Source organism: Procambarus clarkii, chromosome 61 (assembly GCF_040958095.1).
Source record: "Procambarus clarkii isolate CNS0578487 chromosome 61, FALCON_Pclarkii_2.0, whole genome shotgun sequence".
Classification (NCBI taxonomy): Eukaryota; Metazoa; Arthropoda; class Malacostraca; order Decapoda; family Cambaridae; genus Procambarus; species Procambarus clarkii.
Window position 1 is genome coordinate 14,698,649 of NC_091210.1, and position 19,122 is coordinate 14,717,770.

Genomic DNA, 19,122 nt, shown 5'->3' on the forward strand with positions numbered 1-19,122 from the left:
TTAAAGAAATGGCGTCGCTGCCAAAGGGTCAAACGACACACAACTACACACTAACAATGCCTAACAACAATACACTCATGCATGACACTAGAGTACACTACACACTCACCCTCTAAAGCTGTACACATATTACACACTTACCGAATGACACTGTACAACATTACACCAATTCTGAACACAAAATTGTTTGTGCATAAATGTGTGTGCGCTCGTGGATGTATGTATGTTTTATATATAAATATATATATATTTATTTTGCATATATCACTAACATAAGGAGGGGGGAGTCTAAATTTGTTTTGTTTTTGTTAAAAACAAATTCCGTTTCCCCACACTGAAATGAAGATAATCTCACCAAGATGATTAGTCTCAGCTCAAGACAGTGTTAAGCAACGTCCTTTAAGAAGAGCTAAAGAGAATGACCTACACACTATACTATTAGAAACAATCACAATCAATGATTATATCACAAACTCTGGCACACAACTTAAGACTAGAATCAAGATTTAAAAAACTATACTGTAATTAATGCTTAACTAGTGCAATAACTGCACACAAAAAAACTGTTAGCAAATATTACAAAACAGTGCAAAAGACTTTTAGAACTAGACTTGCCTCATTCCATACAAAATGTAAACTAGGATAACAATGCTTAAGCAAACATTAGATCATTACATTTCAACAAATAAGCCAACATATCTATAATGCAATAGTTTTAACAATAAGCATCAATAATATTACTGTACTTCTCGAAATAACAAGAAAGAAAAACTAATTACTTAAGCTTAAACATAAAAAGCAAACCACAATACAAATTTCCAGTCTTAAAAAGCTTTAATTAAAACACAAGCAACAGGACAGTGAAGGAAAAAGAGAAAGAGAGAGAGAAAGAGAAAGAGAAAGAGAGAGAGAGAGAGAGAGAGAGAGAGAGAGAGAGAGAGAGAGAGAGAGAGAGAGAGAGAGAGAGAGAGAGAGAGAGAGAGAAAGGGGAAAGGAACGGCAGACGGAGACAAAGGCTAGGAAAAACTGTACACAAAACTATAAACGTCCACTAGACATGGGGGGTGCTAGAGCTCTGCGGGTCATATTTACCAGCAGGCTTGATGATTGCAAGCAAGGTTTCATGTGGTCCACTGGTGGTGCCACCTATGGGCAGAGGTGGCTGAAAGGCAACTGCAAGTGAGATCTTGTGGAAAGGAACAACTGTAAAAAGCTGAAGAAAGCATCAAACCATTAATTTAGTTTCATCGTGGCCCACTGGTGGTACCTCCTATAAGGGAAGGGGGAGGTTGGAGGGTTCATATGCAATATTAAGAGAGGTCTTGGATCAAGTATCACTTTGATGAATTTGAGAGGAAAATCAAACCGTTCCCAATTTCTGCCTCAAAACGACCATTCTACTAGGACCACTTTATTAGCACATATGAATCAAACGCAATCAGAAGCAAAGTCTTGTGGCAATATATCACTTCAGGAAATTTATAAACAACAAAAATCTTTCCAGTCATTATTTGTTGAAAAGCAAGCTTCTAAGAACACCGATGATGGATATACATCGCGCTGTGCACCACATATAATTACAAGCGAAGGCATAAACAAAACACAGACGGGAAGATAGGAAGACGGTAATGATCACGATCCCATTTCCCAAGGTGGGAGCCACTTGGGCATGCGGCAAGGCATGAAGAAGTCAAGAGCGCACAAGTCCCCCAAACCCTTAGCTTCCTCCATTACCACAAGGGATGCGAGAGTGCTCGCATCGCCGAGTGGTTGAAGGTGGGAGGGAAGAAATGAGAAGGAAGAGCAGCAGAAAGTAATGAAAGGCAAAGAGGAATGAAGGGTAGAGATAAGAGGAAAGAGGAGTGGGAGTAGAAAGAGAAGGGACGAGGGACAAGAGAAAGTGGGAATGAGGTTGGAGAAAGGAGAGAAAGGAAATCCAAGGAGAGGAGAAGGAAAGCAGTAGAGGGGGTGAGAGAAAGGGAAAAGAGGGCAAGACAGGGAAAGCAGAAGAATGGAGAAAACTGAGTAGGCAAGAAGGGAGAGAAGAGAGAACAAGTGAGAGAAGAGAAAGCAAAGGAGAGAGAGAATGAGCACATGCCCCAACACATTAACAAAAAAATCATTCACAAAGCCCACCCAAGTAACAGAAGAAACACAATTTATATATAACCGAGAGGCAGGAATTAGGAAAGAAAGGTAGAAACTAGCAAGGAAAGGCCAGGAACAAAGGAGGAGAACCAAGAAGTACACTATAACACCCATTATTAAAATCACATGCTTTATTAAAATCATAAAAATGCATTTAGGGGGGATTACAATAGGTTAAATTATGGACAACACAGTGATGTACACTCTGCATTACAGGTGCTGAAAAGACTTAATTAAATGCATCTGAGAACACAATGCTGAAGCAAGGCTCAAAACTGTCAAAGAGATGCAGCAACCAAATTTGTCTTTTGTACAACATTATCACATTTTTGGATAGATGACCACGCCATGCACACCAGAAGATGGAGAGATGACGATGTTTCAGTCCATCTTGGACCATTATCAAGTCGATTGTGGATCGACAATCGACCTGATAATGGTCCAGGACGAGATGACGATGTTTCAATTCGTCCTGGACCATTATCAAGTCGATTGTGGATCGACAATCGACCTGATAATGATCCAGGACGAGATGACGATGTTTCAATTCGTCCTGGACCATTATCAAGTCGATTGTGGATCGACAATCGACCTGATAATGGTCTAGGATGCACCGAAACATCGTCGTCTCTTCATCTTCTGGTGTGCGGTTTGGTCATCATATCTTCAGCCACGTTATTGTGACTCATCGTCTGCACATTTTGGGATTACCCAACACTATAAACTCGGACATGGAAGATGACTACAGAGGAACCTCGTGTGACGAGCAGCCCCATCTACGAGCATTTTAGGTAACGAGCGAGCCACTCGCAGAAAATTTATCTCGACTGACAAATTTCCACTCGATTAACGAGAAAACCACGTACTTCCTAGCGTTCCACTGTTCTTGCAAATTCTTGGACGCCTCCAACGACAGAGTTGTTATTTTATCGCGCAGGACATACATCCCTCTGCATTTATTTGTGCTTTTCTTTGTTTATTGAGGGGTTTTGTTACTACAATTTGTAACCCACGATGTCGCCAAAGAAGTTGCTTGCTAAAGATAGTGTTGTCAAGAGGTAGATAGACAATGTAGATTTGAAGAAGGAAATCGCCTGACTCCGAGGTGGATTCTCCTTCCACACTGTAACCCCCTCTCCTCCTCCCCCATCATCTCCCTCAAACCAGCAACGACTTCATAAGGTAAAGTACAGTTGAAAACAGGAAAACAAAACATTTATAATAATTACATGTATTATAATTACATTATTAAATGTCATATTGATGTTTTTCGGAGGTGGAACGGATTAATTTTATTTCCATTATTTTAAATGGGGAAATTCGTTTCACGAGACGAGCATTTCACATGACGAGCTCGGTGCCGGAATGGATTAAATTCGTTAATCGAGGCTCCTCTGAATAATAATTACCAAAATTTACATAAATATTAACCTGGAATTTGCAAGAGTATAATATACTATGCTGTCAATTTTTAATTGACAACCTTTAATTGCTTATAGAAAATTGTTTTTTATAAATTTTAAATAAATTTCATCTCTATTTTCCAAGCAATGAAGAATGTTAAAATACTCTACATCATTAAAACCTTAGAAAACAGATTTGAACCTCAACAAAAATTTTCCATTTGCTTCCACATAAAAGTACTGTACTAGGCATGTTTTTTTTTATTTGATATTTACCTGATGTCTGTTTTTGATGTCTACAGTGGCATCAAAACAGACAGGAAGCCGGTGGCTTGTCAAAGGTCCTGCCTCATTGTTCAAAGACAAAATACTGTTGCAAGTACTTAGTGTACATTAAATTATAATCATTCATTAAATGCATAGTATTTATCAATGTCATTCGTGCAAATGAACACAGATTTACTAACAAATATTGAGGTTGTATAACGAGATCTAACCTTCCCCCCCTTCACTGAACTTCTCAGGCGCGCACACTATCAGCTGCACCATGACAAGCTAAAAATATGACAAGCTCGCGATTCCATTTGTGCTGTGTTCTGGGCGTCTTCCACCGAGAGAAAAAAACGGATACACTGAATTCATTCTTAACGTCTACTTTGACTACAGAGTTATCATTTATTGACAAACTTTGCTCAGTATGACAGTTCCAAAAACACATACTATTGAGCCTTGCTACAGTAAAAATAAAGCATGCAAATAGCATCCATCCAAACACTATAAGGGTTACAAGAATAATGTTTAATGGTCCAATATTTGAGAAACAGAGCATGGAAAGGTCATGTAAACAGAAAACAATGATATATATAAAACATGAATAGTACAAAACAAAACTTAACAATTAAGACACCCAACCCACACACATGAAATAAAAGAAAAAGTAATGGCATTTTGGTCTGTCATTGACCCTTATCACAGCCGGAAATGTCCCTTTCTTTTCATATTTGTGGGTTCGGTGTAAAATTTTTGGCAACATTACTGTGACTCATTCCGTAAAACTTAACAACTTGCAATTTTGGTGGCATCTCTCAATTATTTCAAGAGCAAAGATGAGGTAACAAACATACTGTATTGCCATGATCAATAAGCTTAACAAGCAAGCCCGCAGGAGCTGAAGAATACTGTCAACTTTGCATTTCCTGCCTTAAAGACAATTATTAATGTATTTGTGCCAGCATGTGGGTGGAGGTTGTGCACGTGGGAGGAGGTTGTGCACGTGGGTGGAGGTTGTGCACGTGGGAGGAGGTTGTGCATGTGGGAGGAGGTTGTGCACGTGGGTGGAGGTTGTGCACGTGGGTGGAGGTTGTGGAGATTGTGCAAGTGTTACAGGATGAGAGCAATGTTTTGTGTCCCATCTTCCCAATTATCGTTGTCACATGACGCTAAGTGTTGATGCTGGCTCAAACCACCGATCTTGTGGCAGCAAAAGATACATGTATGTGTGCATGTGAGGGAAGGCTATGTGTGTATGTGTACATATGAAAAAGAGGATGTGAATGTGTAAGAACAAGTGTGGGAACTTGCCAAATTGTGCTTGTAAGGGCTGAACGTCTGCTCTTGGGTAATGCCTCTTAGCTTTCCATCAACTGGTGTTCAGATTCCTTTGCCTACTGAGCTCTATCATATTTACATTTGAAACTGTATATGGAGTCAGCCTCCACCCTTTTGCATCTTAGTACATTCCATTTGTTCACTCTTCTGACAGTGAGAAAGTTATCTCTAATATCAATATGGCTTATATTGTTGGTCAGTTTCACTTTTTGCTTCCTTAGTTGAGTACCACTCATGCTGAATAGTCTGTCCTCTCTGCCACATCAATTCCCCTCAATTGTATACACGGTAATCATGTCTCCCTTAATTCTGCTGTCTTCCAGCAATATGTTACTTAATTCCAGTAGCTTTTCTCACATTCTTATAATGAGCTGGACTGGATTCTCATCTCTCGACACCCCATAGATACATTACGTTATTGTAATTTCATTGTGCAAACTTGCCTATCTGTGCCCAAAGGGAGCATTTTTTGGTGTGGGCTCCTTACTGTAGCTGTTTACTCTCAAGACAAGTGGCATATTTGCCAACTTCACATAATCACAAAATGTTTTTCTGTTAATAAGTACCTTTAGCATTAGACTTGGCTCTTCATATACTCTTAGCCCTATATACTTTTCGACTCGTGGAGTTGTGCAGTGCATGTGTATAGACACCAATGCATTCACACGCATGCATGCTTCCCCACACTTGCACGTCAAGATAAATAACACCTGTGCTCCCTTCAATATTCACCTTGCACCAACTTAAACATAGGCACTCGAACAAAAAATATGGTACAGTAGGACTATAAATATATTTCCATTAGCTAATTATTGTCTTAAATATTAATTTGATAATCATCTTGCTCATTAACCGTGCAAATCTAGCATCTTGTGAGCGTCTTGTACATACCTACAGGCATATTTTTAATATATTACCCTAGCTTGTAAGTTCTGAAGAGGCATATGCTTTCTCCCTAAGACATTGTCTTTTTCAGAGAAAGTCACACAATCTCAAATATGTAATAATAGGACAAGAGAACTTGGGGTTTAGTTAGAAACACACATATGTACAAGATGTAAGAAAATGTGATGTAGTATAGATGGCAAGTGAAATGCGCTGGGAGAAGTGTGGATTACCTTTCCATTAGTTTCAAGAGGACACACAACAGTGAACTATAATGCTGATATATATAAAAGCATCACATACCAATAGCTAGGAGGCAGACCCCAAGAGCCAGATACTGTTCTCCATAGACACTGGTAAGTATTGATGAGCTAGAGCTTCCTAATAGGCGCATTCTCTCGCTTCATAACGTGTATTATAAACTATGAAAACAAATTAAGGGAATCCAAGAAGAAACAAGGTCTGGAGAAGACATGATCACGACATACAATGTAGAGAGAGAAACAGGTAAGCGGACAGAAAGCCTTGTCCAGAGAAATGCAGAATGAGGGAGGGCACAGATGGAAACTGGAAACATATGAATAGGAGAAATAACAAAGTACTCATATGCAGTGCGAGTAGTAAGCAAGTGGAAAGAGCTTGGAGCAGATATGGTGAAAGCATCTCCATTCACAGCATCAAGAGCAAGTACAATGGAATGCTAGAATGTAGGGAGCATAAATGAACCAGGTACTGTAATATCTTTCTTCCAATTTCCACCATCTTTCTCAGCAGTTTGTATCTCCTGCCCCCTTTATACTTGCTAAAATGTACGGTACATATATTTCCCCAGTGCTCAAGAAACAAACTTCACCGAACAGTGTAACCTCGATTGAGCAAACCTCATCCCGGCGAATCTTTGGTTGCAACGCACACTTTTCATGTCAGATTTACTAACCCACTTCGCCGAACAAGTGTTTGGAGATATGGTGAAGCAAGGGATTTGCTAAGGAAGCTGGGCCCGAGTTCACAAACTTGTGGGAAAGTTGCTACCATATAATGGTTGAAATTAAAAATTTGCTTAGTGAAAGCAGCTCATAGAACATGGTAAATATTAGTGTATGAATATTAGCACTCTTAATATGGCTCCAATCATGTTTTTTAATGATTTTCCAAGATGGACATATTAGAACAAAGAGTTGAAGCCGTGGGTAAGTCATTGAGCACATTTCAAACGGAATTCTATTCTTCACTTCAATTTTGAGCTGTCACAGTTTTTGACCACCTAAATATGCTCCCTTCTTCAAAAATGATGTTTCAAGGCTAGGGCATGGGAAATATGCTAGACGTGATGAAATCTCTTTAATGACATGTTCTGATAAAAGTCAATCATATAATGGCTTGAAATTACAATTTTGCTCTGTGAAATTTGCCCACAGAGCAAGGGAATTATTAAGGTATGAATAGTAACATATTAGGGCTCCAATCATGTTTTAGCAAATTTTGTAAATGAATGAAACATTAGGAGAAGCAGACACAGCAACGCATTCAAAAATAATTAATCATACAAAAGTAGCAATTCTTTGTCTGTTGTTGCTGCCGGAGGCAGCTAGTTTATTGTGTACCCCTGTAGCAACAAATCCCTCACTCCAACTAATTGGGGGTTGGTCCCCATCTAGTTTGCTGAACCGAGATTGCACTGTACTATACTGCACTATAAAGAGAACATCACCAATTCTCCAGCGTATTATACTTTTAACAAATTCAGTAGTTGGACCAGCTATGTGATCACATTAAGCAAAATATGCAAACTCATACAGCATGTCCAAATAAAAATGCATCTTTGAGGAGCATTTGATATTGGCAAATAGCAATACATTAACAATGGAAGTAATTGATAACAATACCTGCAAATCTTAGTTGCAAGTGGTAAAAGAAGATTTTCAATTAACTGCATTTTGGTATAAAAATAAAAATCAGGAATGTTTAGCACAGAAAACTACCGTTATGCAAGAGAGTATAATTGTAAAAAGGTAGAGCAAAAAATTACATGGTAATCAATTTATTCAACATCACTTGTAGCAAACAATTTGCCTATCCCTTCTTGAAGCAAACAATTTACCTATCCATTCTTGAAGCAAACAATTTACCTATCCCTTATTGAAGCAAACAATTTACCTATCCCTTATTGAAGCAATTTACCTATCCCTTATTGAAGCAAACAATTTACCTATCCCTTATTGAAGCAATTTACCTATCCCTTCTTGTAGCAAACAATTTACCTATCCCTTCTTGTAGCAAACAATTTACCTATCCATTCTTGAAGCAAACAATTTACCTATCCCTTATTGAAGCAAACAATTTACCTATCCCTTCCTGAAGCAAACCATTTACCTATCCCTTCTTGAGGCAAACCATTAACCTATCCCTTCCTGAAGCAAACAATTTACCTATCCCTTCTTGAAGCAAACAATTTACCTATCCCTTCCCGAAGCAAACAATTTATCTATCACCTCTTGAAATAATTTGTACACCTCTTGAAAAAATTAATCCATCACCACTTGAAATAACTTTGAAAACACATTCTTCAAATTATATTCAAACAGCTCAACATTATTTTTTTTCCCTTTCTTCATCAAGTGAATAATACAAACTGTTGTACTTTTATATTCAATCAACAATACAGTAATTAATGTAATTACTGTATCGTAATTCACATTTCGTGCTTCAGTAATAGAGTTTAATGAATTATTACGCACAAGTAAGGATGCCAAGGCCTCTCTGCTTGTAAACAATTAGAAAAGCAAAAAATAATATATATATATATATATATATATATATATGCCATAGTGTAAAAGAATCAAATCAATAAAAAGAATCACATGCAGAAATTAAGGGATAAACATTTACATAAACATGTTATTAATTTGATTGATAAATAAAATTATGTACATTGTACAGCATACTTGCTTTAGTCAACACATCACACAGGATATACTTGTAAGTTTTGGTTAAAGTTTTATTTTATTTTATTTTTGTAGTAAACAAACTATGACTAATAACACTCATATGTCACATCAATAATGTTCATGTGAATCAATCTTGAAAATTAATACCAGTATATGACATGAAATTTGGACAATTATAATTCAAATCACTAAATGTACAACACACAACTAGAACAGCCAAGAAAAAGACTAAGGTACAGAACTGCCAAGTAATTATAATTTCTTATAATAGTCCATTATTAAAAGAAATTTCATTTGCAAGAGAAACAAAAATCAATTACAGGATAGTTTGATATAGTCATAGTCAATCAAATACAGTACTTTAATACATACAACAACAACATACTTTTTTGGTATTAAGCTTCAGGCCAAAATATGCAGGCAAGCACAGAACTAGAATGACAAATTGAAAATAAATACATTAAATTAAATGGAAAAAGAAAACTAATCCAGATATACACATACAAATGCAATGGATAGACCCACAGAGACGAGCAAGGTACAGCAAGTGTTCAGAGAGAAATATACCTCCTACCTGAGTCCCAGTCCTCATCTTCTTCGTCGTCGTCGTCATCATCCGTGTCAGACGAGGAGCCTGACGGAGTAATTGTGCTTGGCGTAGAGCCACTATCTCTGGAGTCTAACACATTACTACCCCCCTTGTTTACATACGTCACCATCCACCATAGCTCAATCTGGATAATGTATAAAACACATAAGATTACCATTACAATATAATACATGAGACGTGAATACAAAGAAGACTGGGAAAATGTGAAAAGTAGGGTTTTGAGTAGATCATTTATTTATGCGCAAAGACAAGATTGGCATGGTAAACAGGACAGGATCATGAACAGACAAGTTGACATTCTGGCACTGGTGCCACAGCAAACCTCTCAAATGTCCCTATATAGCCATACTGGTGAAAGGGAGATAATAGAAAGCATTTAATCCAACTCAGAATGACTGGATCATGAATGCGTCTCGGCATACTAGCATGAAAAATAACAATAAATAATAGAAGTATTTTGCCCCTCTTAAATGTAGTTGGACTTCAGAAGAATGGACCTGGCTGAAACAAATTAACAGACGAGCCAAACTGATTCTAATGTTAACAATTTATTGGAGAAACAAACTGATTATCTACCAAATCTGAATGTTTAAGTCATGTCCAGGTTTACCACCCTGGACACAGGCAGGAGGTAACATATGCAGGTTAGGCAAATTGTTAGTAATGGAAGGAATGGTAAAGATCGCATGTTCTTTACGGAAACTCTTTAACAATAGAGTTTCTTTCCCCATGAATTCACAATTTGGGTACAGAAAAACGACATTCACAAATGATTTCTCTTTTGTGTGCTGCAACAAAAATGAAAATTGTGTAATTAATTAATAATTTATGAATTATTTAACGATGTGCTGATAAGAAGAAAAAAATCTAAGTGGACAATACCCAGCATACCTGTTAACACGTAGTTGCTGAAATTCAATTATGTATGAAATTCCTGGAACTAGATTATCGTTGACAGTGGCCACGAGGAGGCCAGGCCGAGGACCGGGCCGCGGAGACGTTGAGCCCCGAAATTATCGCAAAGTAACCGCAAGGTATTATTGGTATTGTTATTGTGAGTAATCACGTAACATAACCCATTATTACTGAACTACATTATCTCTCTATCCATATTGTATTTGACTTCTCCAACTGAAAGCTGACACTAACTTCATATTAAATAAGACTTTGCATATTCTTTAACATCACATCAAATTGTTTTTCAAATACAACAGTTCATTATCTGTCATTTAATCTACCTCCCTACAACATCTATTTAACTCACCTTACAACCAAACCTATGTAAACAAAGATGACATGATCTACAACATCTATTTCGCTCACCTAACAACCCAGTTACGTAAACAAGACACAGTGCCCCCTCTCTATAAAACCTATTTTGCTCACCTTACAAGCCAATTACGTAAACAAGACATAGTGCCCCCTCCCCTCTATAAAACCTATTTTGCTCACCTTACAAGCCAATTACATAAACAAGACATAGTGCCCCTCTCTATAAAACCTATTTTGCTCACCTTACAACCCAATTACGTAAACAAGACATAGTGCCCCTCTCTATAAAACTAATTTTGCTCACCTTACAAGCCAACCTACGTAAACAAGACATAGTGCCCCCTCTATAAAACCTATTCTGCTCACCTTACAACCCAATTACGTAAACAAGACACAGTGCCCCCTCTCTATAAAACCTATTTTGCTCACCTTACAAGCCAACCTACGTCAAACCAACGAACACATCCACTAACCTGAAAGTCTTCTGGTAGCAATTTGTGATGCGTGTCTTTGTTAGCCTTATCTAACTGGTCCTTCTTTAACACAACCAGCACCTCCTGCTCGCCGGCTCGGGCATCCTCCCAAGAGTCTCCCACTCCTCCACACCCGCTGCGGAAATAACAACCATAATTCATGAATAATCGCGTACACTATCAGGTCAATGTAGTAATGAACACAATACTAATAACACAACTACAGTACTAATCAAATTAATAGTAATATGGTAAAGCATAAAATAGGACAATTACAATTTCCAATGATTAAACAGCCAAACCCATGCATGCACGTGTCCACATGTATGCCAACACGCGCGCACACGTGCATTCACACTCGCGCGCACACAGTAATTTCAAAGATTTATATGACAAAGAGTACTAGGAAGACAAGACACCACAAGCGTAGCTTTCATCCTGTAACTACACTTACAGTACTTATATAATAACACACACTAGAAAAACCTTGACAGCTGGAAAACATTTAAGTGATACTACTAGTATTAAACATGAACTAAAGGTTACAAACTACAGTCTATTACCTAAAACATGCATATCCAGTAAATTAGAAATATCCAGTAAATTAGAGAGGTAACAAAGAAACCACCTTGAAAGCATTGAGTACATCTTCAAACACCATCGTGAGTTCAGAAAAGGCAAATCGTGGCTAATAAACAAATGCCATATAATTTATAAGATGACAGAGCAGGACAGAGATTGAAGAAAGAGTCTATTGCATTTCTAGATTGTCAGAAGCCTACTGATACAATGCCTTACTGGGAACTAATGAAAAACAAATTAGGACAATGCAAGCTGGTGTATCTGGAAAGGAGTATAAAGCTGGTGAGTAAGGACTAGTACAACAATGGATAATGGTTTAGTTGACAAGCAGAAGGAAAGGTAATTATCAGAAGAGCACACTAAGCCAGTATGACTATACAGAACTTGCAAGGGATACAAGAACAAGCAACTAGGATTTGAGCACAGAGGGACGAAATAGTGCACAACGCCTTGAATCACTGGGATCGAACAGCAACCTTGCAAAATGCAAGGATGTCTTTCTACTGGTAAGTCCAGCTGTTTTAACTGGTGAACAGAAGCAAAAGTCACAACGAAAGAAATCAGGATGGAGGGGTATAACCAGTCGAGTCTTTAGAGAATCTGTCTTGATATGTTCTCGATATGCTTGAACAGATATGCTCTAGCCTACCTAGAGAAACAGAATCCTTCCTTCCTACCTTTCCAGGCAACTGACTTCGTGATTACTAAATCATTTCTCTGGCAGCACTGTTACAAAATAACTGACAGCTAATGAAAAACGTTTTATGGGTGTCAGTGAATGAAAAAATGTTTTATGAGTGTCAGCTAATGAATAAACATTTTATGGATGTCAGCTAATGAAAAAACATTTGATGGGTGTCGCAACAAACCGACTGGCCGAAATACACAAAGGTAGATAGACACTATTTAACACAAGGGGCACATGCACTTGGGGACATGTGGAAATTGAGTGCCCAAATGAGCTATTGAGACATTAGAAATATTTTGTTTAATGTCAGAGTAGTTAACAAATGGAATGCTTTAGAAAGTGATGTGGTGGAGTACATACACAGTTTCAAGTGTAGATATGATAGAGCCCAATAGGCTCAGGAACCTGTACATAAGTTGATTGACAGTTGAAAGGCAGGACCAAAGAGCCAGACTTCAACCCCAACAAGCACAACTAGATGAGTACATACACAAACCGGATAACTTCAAAGCACATGCATGGATTGACAAGTGTAAAAACAGCATTCAGGAATCTCAACAGAGAATCCTTCAGGATACTGTATACCACAAATGGAAGACCATTACTGGAGCACGCAACACAATCATGGAAACCACACACATTCTTACGTACTATACCAGAATTGGCGAGGTAGCTACCCACTTACCCACCACAACCGGGTTTTTTAGTTCAATAAACCCGGGCAGATTTAAAAAATAAAAATTTAATTTTTTTGCTTTAATCTGAGTCAACTTAGTTATTTTTATTTAAATTTAAACTTGCATTTTTGTTATAACAAATAGCACTTAGTGTGTAAGTAGATAACCCAACCCACCCCTAGTAGGACATTGTTTTTTCCAATAAAATCACAAGTTATATATCTGAGAAAAATACTGAAAGTGTACAATGGGATCGAACCTGCATCCATGGACTCCTTGTACAGTACTCTACCGCCTAGACCATGATGGGCTCAAGGCATCTAAACCAGAAGCACTACCAGGCTTGTAAGGATGTAGGAAAGCACTGACCGGTACCCTTGAGATGTACTCTTGTACATCCCAAGTTTTGCGAGACATCCACCACAACAGACACATGTTGGTAGTGATGTTCTCCATCTTCCCCCCTTCTACAATGTACAAAATGAAATCCCAAGAACCTGATACATATATATACTATATCTATGAACCAGTCAGTATGTGCCCGAGTTCTGGGATGTAGGCTTGATCCCATCGTATGGCTTCAATATCTTCCCTTACAAACTATGTATGGCACCGGGACAAGGAGACGGATGAAAACTAAAAACCCAAATTAATCAGAAATGTAAATAAACTGAATGTCTTATGCATCACGAAGTCAAAACACTCATGTTATATAGTAAGATCAAAAACCCTCTGTACATGGACTATTTACACACATCACATTTCCATCCATTTGAGAGGACCATATCAGTGACGGAAATTGGTTTCGGGAACTGGATTTACGTTAAGGCTGTATCCAGGAGGCCTGGTCGACGACCGGGCCGCGGGGACGCTAAGCCCCGGAAGCACCTCAAGGTAGGACTTAAGCTCGAGGATCACACGGGAGTCCATCCATAATTATAACAAATAAACAAGTAATTTTAATTGGTGAAAACCTGACAGGAGTTAACCAATAAATGCCACCATAAGTATACAAATTTAAGAAAAATAAAACCCGGAAATTGAGAAGAGGGATGCATGTCGTACATTCACACGAATCAGAAACGGTGATGTGAAGCACAATAATCTGTGCAGTAAGCTTACAACCAAATCGCCCTGAATTTGATTCCTGGCCACATTTCCTTACAACTGATGCCTCTGTTCATGTAGTAGTCAATAAGTACCCGGGAGTTCGGCCGCTGTTGTGGGGGTTGAATCCTGGGAACGATCAGGAGCTGGCCGATGGGGGGGCGGAGGACAGACCTCAATAATGGGCTTCTTGTACTCTACACAATGGGGGGCTTCTTGTACTCTACACTGGGGGGCTTCCTGTACTCTACACAATGGGGGGGGGGGCTTCTTGTACTCTACACAATGGTGGGGGGGGGGCTTCTTGTACTCTACACAATGTACACAATGGGGGGGCTTCTTGTACTCTACACAATGGAGGGGGCTTCTTGTACTCTACACAATGGAGGGGGCTTCTTGTACTCTACACAATGGGGGGGACTTCTTGTACTCTACACAATAGGGAGGGGACTTCTTGTACTCTACACAATGGAGGGGGCTTCTTGTACTCTACACAATGGGGGGCTTCTTGTACTCTACACAATGGGGGGGGGGGCTTCTTGTACTCTACACAATGGGGGGGGGCTTCTTGTACTCTACACAATGGGGGGGGGGCTTCTTGTACTCTACACAATGGGGGGGGCTTCTTGTACTCTACACAATGGGGGGGGCTTCTTGTACTCTACACAATGGGGGGGGGGGCTTCTTGTACTCTACACAATGGGGGGGGCTTCTTGTACTCTACACAATGGGGGGGGCTTCTTGTACTCTACACAATGGAGGGGGCTTCTTGTACTCTACACAATGGGGAAACTATATTTTCAATTGCTCTATGTTGCCATCTAACACTGGTTTAACTGATCAAAAATATAACTTTTCCTAAATCTAAAACTCAACATGATAAAAGTTTCATGAAAACTTGCCCAATAGTGTAAATTAGTCAACTGATAGAAAGATAGAAGCAGAACAAAATATGAATATACAGTATGCCAATTTGCAATTAATAACAATAAAATAAAGACGAACGTTGAAAAGTCAAGGAGGAATTTTTCCATTAGAATATGACATGATAATTTGATCTGCACAAGAATGTTATTAAAATGTAATATATATAATCAGACCAGTTCCAAAATACAAATTACCCTCCGTTCAATCAGTGCAACACCCTCAAAACTCTAGGAGGTGATACCGTTACAAGTATGCCTGTGTTAACAACGTACTTGAAATGTCTATAATAACTACTCAACGTGACTCGGAATCAGCCATAGTCAGCGTTAAGAACACTGACATTCTTTTAATGGTACTGGACAATCAAACGTGTAATGAAATTTCTGCAATAATATACCATATTTTCTGGCATAAAAGATGCACCTTTGCTCAAGACGCTCTTTTGCGGGAGTTTTGTTGTGGAAGTTTTGTTTAGCATGTTTTTTCATACATTTATTAAATGTGATTTTTAAACTGACTGGATTTTAGCTTACGACATCCAGCTGAAACTTAATGCTACAGCAATGCATCATGTACACCGGAAAATATGATAAACAGACATGGGAATGATGAAGTATTACACCAAGAACAATGGAGGAAAGCACATTTAATAAATGCTACATTACTTACACTGAGGGTGATGAACCACAAACACAAATAATCCAATGTTGAATGTACTGAAACAACTTTTTTCTTTATATGGGTCCCTTTGTGACTCCCTGCAAGTGGCTAGCTCCAGGGAGCTACCAACGGGTCCCTCATAAGAAAGCTGCTCTCAACATTAAGTTTAAGCATTGTAAACTCTGGCAGAATCAACATGCAGTGAGCAAAGAATGGCTACTTGCACTTATAAAAAAAAAAAAAAATGAAGGATTACGCAAAAAATTAAGTATATCTTTGAGGGGAGAATGGGGAATCAAGAAATGTAAGTGCTTTGATTAAAATGAAAAGCTCTTTTCTGAGCTGCTACCAAGTTGCTGCCTGAAGTAAATTCCTGCTCTATCCATGGATATGACCAGATACAGCCAGGCAAATGTTGGCATTTACTTCCCATCCTGGCATCAATTTAGGAGTTGGCCAAGGGGTGGGGTTTTCTTTGTCAAAACTCTCCTGCCAGTGAGGAAAGGAAGAAACTAAAGATAACTTAATCCAGTGCAGAATGATTGCCACAATGAACGTTCAAATTAACTCAAACACCCTTTTAACTAACCTCTCAAGGACTGCCACACTTGCTAAGTGCTAGGTGGCTGTGCTAAGTGTTAGGTGAACCTCGCATGCCCACTACCAGTGGGTATGGGCCATACTAAGTGGGCTTCTAGGTGGCCATACCACACACGTGAACAGGGTTGGAGGAAGCAGCTCGCAAGCTCACATCACATATATAGCCAGATGAAACCCAAACAGCCATGTAAACATTGGGACAAACTTAAAGAGGGAACTGAAGCAACCGAGTGATCAGCTCAGAAAGGAGCTTTCTATTGATTGATAAAGATTAAGCCACCCAAGAGGTGGCACGGGCATGAATAGCCCGTAATGCTTTCTATTCAATCCATCCTCTTATATAGTCCCACTTAACAGATTTTGATCACTCCATTGATGCATAAAAAGCATCGTAACACTGTCTTTGATCACTTTATCTATTCTTTTCAGTACTTTATTTGTGGTGATCATACCCCCTCTGTTCTACCATGGAAGCATTCATGAAAACCTTTTTTTACTGGTCAGCTGGCTTAAAACTTAAACAAATAATCCAGTCAAAGTTTGCATACCTGAAAGAGGTCTCATCAGATGCAAGCATGTATTCACCTAGTTGTGCTTGCAGGGGTTGAGTTCTGCTCTTTTGGCCCACCTCTCAACTTTCAATTAACTGTTACTAACTACTATTTTTTTCCACACACACATACATACCCCAGGAAGCAGCCCGTAACCGCTGTCTAACTCCCAGGTACCTATTTACTGCTAGGTAACAAGTGCATCAGGGTAAAAGAAACTATCCCACTTTTTGTTTCTCGCCGGTGCCGGGAAGGATTTGACAAGGCACTGTGTCAAGGGTTCTTATCTATGACTATGAAGGAGTGAGATCTCTATGCCCCGGCTCCTAGCCGTTTATACCAAGTGCATTATACCGCTCGATAGTAAAATTTTCTAAAATAAATTTCTGAAGGTAGTGAATAGAATTGGATTCGATAATCGCTTCCTCCAATGTATTCCACTTGCCGACCACTCATACGGGGCATGAGAGTTTCTTTATGTATCTATAACTCAATTGAGTGTCCTTCAGTTGATGAGTGGTATCTAGGCTAAATGTAAGGCAAACTCTCCAGAAACAAGGCAAGCCAGCTAGCTATTAGTAGGGCAAGTATTACTCAGAGGGGGTTTTGAAATCTGAAGTTCCCTCTGGCATTCACCTTGGGGGTAGACTGAGTAATTTTCTGTCTTCCTTTCTCCAACGTTACTTACTGGGAGCATTTACAAAGACCCCCATGACAACAAGAAATAAGCAGACAGTTGCCTAGTTGTGTTGGGTTTCGCCCAGGGTTAAAACAGGACTTTGCTTCAGGACGAAAATGAGTGCTCCAGCTTCGTAGAAATTAAAAAATAGCTAAATTATTACTGATGTAATAATTGAACATCCTCGATCACAACACAAACTGCAAAGCTACCACAAATTCCGCTGCCATATAAATGTAAATGTCTCAATAAATCAATTTATATACAACATATTAATTATCTTATTATATATTTACAAAACTGCCATAACATGTTCACTGAAATAGCCATGATCGACATTAGACCTCTTGTTCTCAACCCTGTCAGGAGCCCCCTTTTATTAATGCTTAAATCTATGTGTATATGTGCAAGAAGTGTACAAGTGCATACTCTTATGCATGTTTCTAAATATATAAGTGAAGGTAGGTGTGGGCATAAGGATATATATTTACTGGAAGGTTTATAAGGGGTGTATGTAATTCACCAAATTGAAAATTGTACTTTTCTGATTGTGCTTGAGGTAGTTGCACTTCAGCTCCTTTATCCCAGCTTTTAACCTTCAACCAGCTAATGTACAGGTTCACGAGCCTACTGGGCTCTGTCACCGCTACACCTGAAGCTGAGTATGGAGTCTGTCCTCACCACTATGCTTTTCAGTGCATTCCATTTGTGTCACTACTTTGACAATAGCAATATTTTTCAAGTCTCTGCTCTTCATTTGGGTACCTTCTTTGTGTACCTCCATTCCAAAAAGTCTATCCTTGTCTGTCCTATCAACTGAGGATCTTTTAAGATGTAATCATGTCTCCCCTTGAGGTTATCTTGAGATGATTTCGGGGCTTTAGTGTCCCTGCGGCCCGGTCCTCGACCAGGCCTCCACCCCCAGGAAGCAGCCCGTGACAGCTGACTAACACCCAGGTACCTATTTTACTGCTAGGTAACAGGGGCATAGGCTGAAAGAAACTCTGCCCATTGTTTCTCGCCGGCGCCTGGGATCGAACCCAGGACCACAGGATCGAACCCAGGACCACAGGATCACAAGTCCAGCGTGATGTCCGCTCGGCCGACCGGCTCCCTTACCATCTTCCAGTGATTTGATGCTGAACTAGGCAATTGTTTTGGGTTGCATTCTGGGAATGGTCAGGAGTGTGCTTAAGGGTACCTTGAAACCTAAGTACAGCCTTCCTGTCCTTGACGATAAGATTGTCACCTTAGTCTTTTCATTACACAGACCTCTAAATGCTGGAACTAATTCTGGATGCAAA

At 39.1% G+C, this 19,122-nt stretch overlaps 1 protein-coding gene across 31 annotated transcripts in view; it reads right to left on the reverse strand.

Moving 5' to 3' along the window:
• Positions 1 to 19,122, reverse strand: part of LOC123774433 (phosphatidylinositol 3,4,5-trisphosphate 3-phosphatase and dual-specificity protein phosphatase PTEN) — an 82,493-nt gene that overhangs the window by 45,078 nt on the left and 18,293 nt on the right. For 11 of the 31 annotated variants that reach the window (XR_011223431.1, XR_011223433.1, XR_011223430.1 and 8 more), the window contains 2 exons: positions 11,348 to 11,483; positions 9,567 to 9,726 (listed from right to left, as the gene is read on the reverse strand). Coding sequence is in view for 22 of the 31 variants with exons in the window: in XM_045768750.2 (XP_045624706.1) it covers positions 9,567 to 9,726; positions 11,348 to 11,483 (296 nt within the window). In the remaining 9 variants the exon portion in view is untranslated. Of the gene's footprint in view, positions 1 to 1,092; positions 1,214 to 2,813; positions 9,425 to 9,559; positions 9,727 to 11,347; positions 11,484 to 19,122 lie in introns of those variants that run through there. The other 20 variants (XM_069307865.1, XM_069307863.1, XM_045768755.2 and 17 more) reach the window with 8 other exon arrangements.